The following is a 1,396-nucleotide window of genomic DNA, read 5'->3' on the forward strand; positions in this document are numbered from 1 at the left end:
ACATTATCTGGGCTATCGGAGACAGTGGTTTCTCATTCAGTGCCTATTCAAAACCTTGAACAGCAGATGCATGATCTTTCTAGAGAGTAGCATCCTGCTAGAAAGGGAGGAATTCCTAGTGGTATTATTCCAAACCCTAAGAATGGAGGTTGTGGTATGGAGCGTACTTTTGCTATTAGCACGAGAAGTGGTAAAATCCTTTAAAGTTCTTAGAAGATGGCGGTTAATCTAGATCCAATTATTGTTAAAGAAGAGGTGCATTCTGATATGCCTACAGTAGATGATGAGGTCTATATGGAAGAGAAAGCTGCTGATATTCCAGATATCGCTGCTGATACAAGGAAACAGACGATAAAAGGGGCTCTTCACCTTTTGACTTGGATGTACAAAACAAAGCCTCTCTTTCCACAGAGGTTGGAAAAGAAGAATGATACTGCTAAGTGTCAAAAGTTCTATGATCATTTGAAGTAGTTAATGGTGAATGTTTCATTCTTAGATGCTAGAAAGAGATGCCTGGATTTGCTAAGTTTGTGAAAGACCTACTTACAAAGAAGAGGTCGGTTCAACATGAGATAGTGAATTTAACTCATTGTGTGAGTTCGATTATTTCTTCCACCACTTTTCAAAAGAAGGGAGATCCAGGAATGTTTACCATTCCGTGTAATATTAGGCTTTACGCATTCACCTGTGCTCTATGTGATAATGGGGCGAGTATCAATCTAATGCCCCTTGCTATTTTCAAGCAATCCGGATTGGGAGTGCCAAGACCAATTTCTATAAGATTACAAATGGTGGACAGATCCATCAAGAAGCCAGTTAGGGTTATAGATGATGTGTTGGTACAAGTGGGTAAGTTTATGTTGCGGTTGATAAAGATATTCCCATTATCTTAGGAAGACCCTTTCTTGCTACGGGCAGAGCGCTTATGAACTCTGAAAAGAATGAAATCAAGTTCCGAGTAAATGATGAAGAGGTGACTTTCCAAGCAAGTAAGGGGATGAAGTTGCCAAGTGGTTATGAGAATATCTCGGTTATTGATTCGTTTAATGGGATTGATGATGCTGTTAAATAAAAAATGGAAGAAGAAAGTTTGGGAGAAGCTCTTGCTGCTATTCTGGTAAAGTTTGATGCTAATGATATGGAGGGCTACATGGAAACTTTAAATGCGCTTGAGGGTCTGGATTCTTGCAATTACCACCCAAGAAATCTTGATCTTGACCTTGCAAATAGAACCACTCCACCAACTAAGCCTTCTACTGTTGAGACACCAACGCTTGAGCTTAAGCAGCTCCCATCAAACTTGAGGTATGAGTTCCTTGGTCCGAGCATGACATTGCCAGTGATTGTTTCAACATTACTAACTGAGGAACAGATTGAGGGATTATTGGATATTTTG

At 39.9% G+C, this 1,396-nt stretch overlaps 1 protein-coding gene across 1 annotated transcript; it reads left to right on the forward strand.

Annotated features, from left to right (window-relative positions):
• The first annotated feature begins 509 nt into the window (after window positions 1-509).
• LOC132614120 (uncharacterized) lies at window positions 510-893 on the forward strand. The gene has a single exon (XM_060328490.1). It carries the CDS (start codon window positions 510-512, stop codon window positions 891-893), a length of 384 nt encoding a protein of 127 aa, XP_060184473.1.
• The last annotated feature ends 503 nt before the right edge of the window (window positions 894-1,396 follow it).

The sequence above is a fragment of the Lycium barbarum genome, chromosome 1 (genome assembly GCF_019175385.1).
Source record: "Lycium barbarum isolate Lr01 chromosome 1, ASM1917538v2, whole genome shotgun sequence".
In the NCBI taxonomy this organism is placed as follows: domain Eukaryota; kingdom Viridiplantae; phylum Streptophyta; class Magnoliopsida; order Solanales; family Solanaceae; genus Lycium; species Lycium barbarum.

Bases quoted from the DNA above. Each gene is read 5' to 3' on its own strand.
- LOC132614120 (XM_060328490.1), top strand. From the start codon at position 510: ATGCCTGGATTTGCTAAGTTTGTGAAAGACCTACTTACAAAGAAGAGG.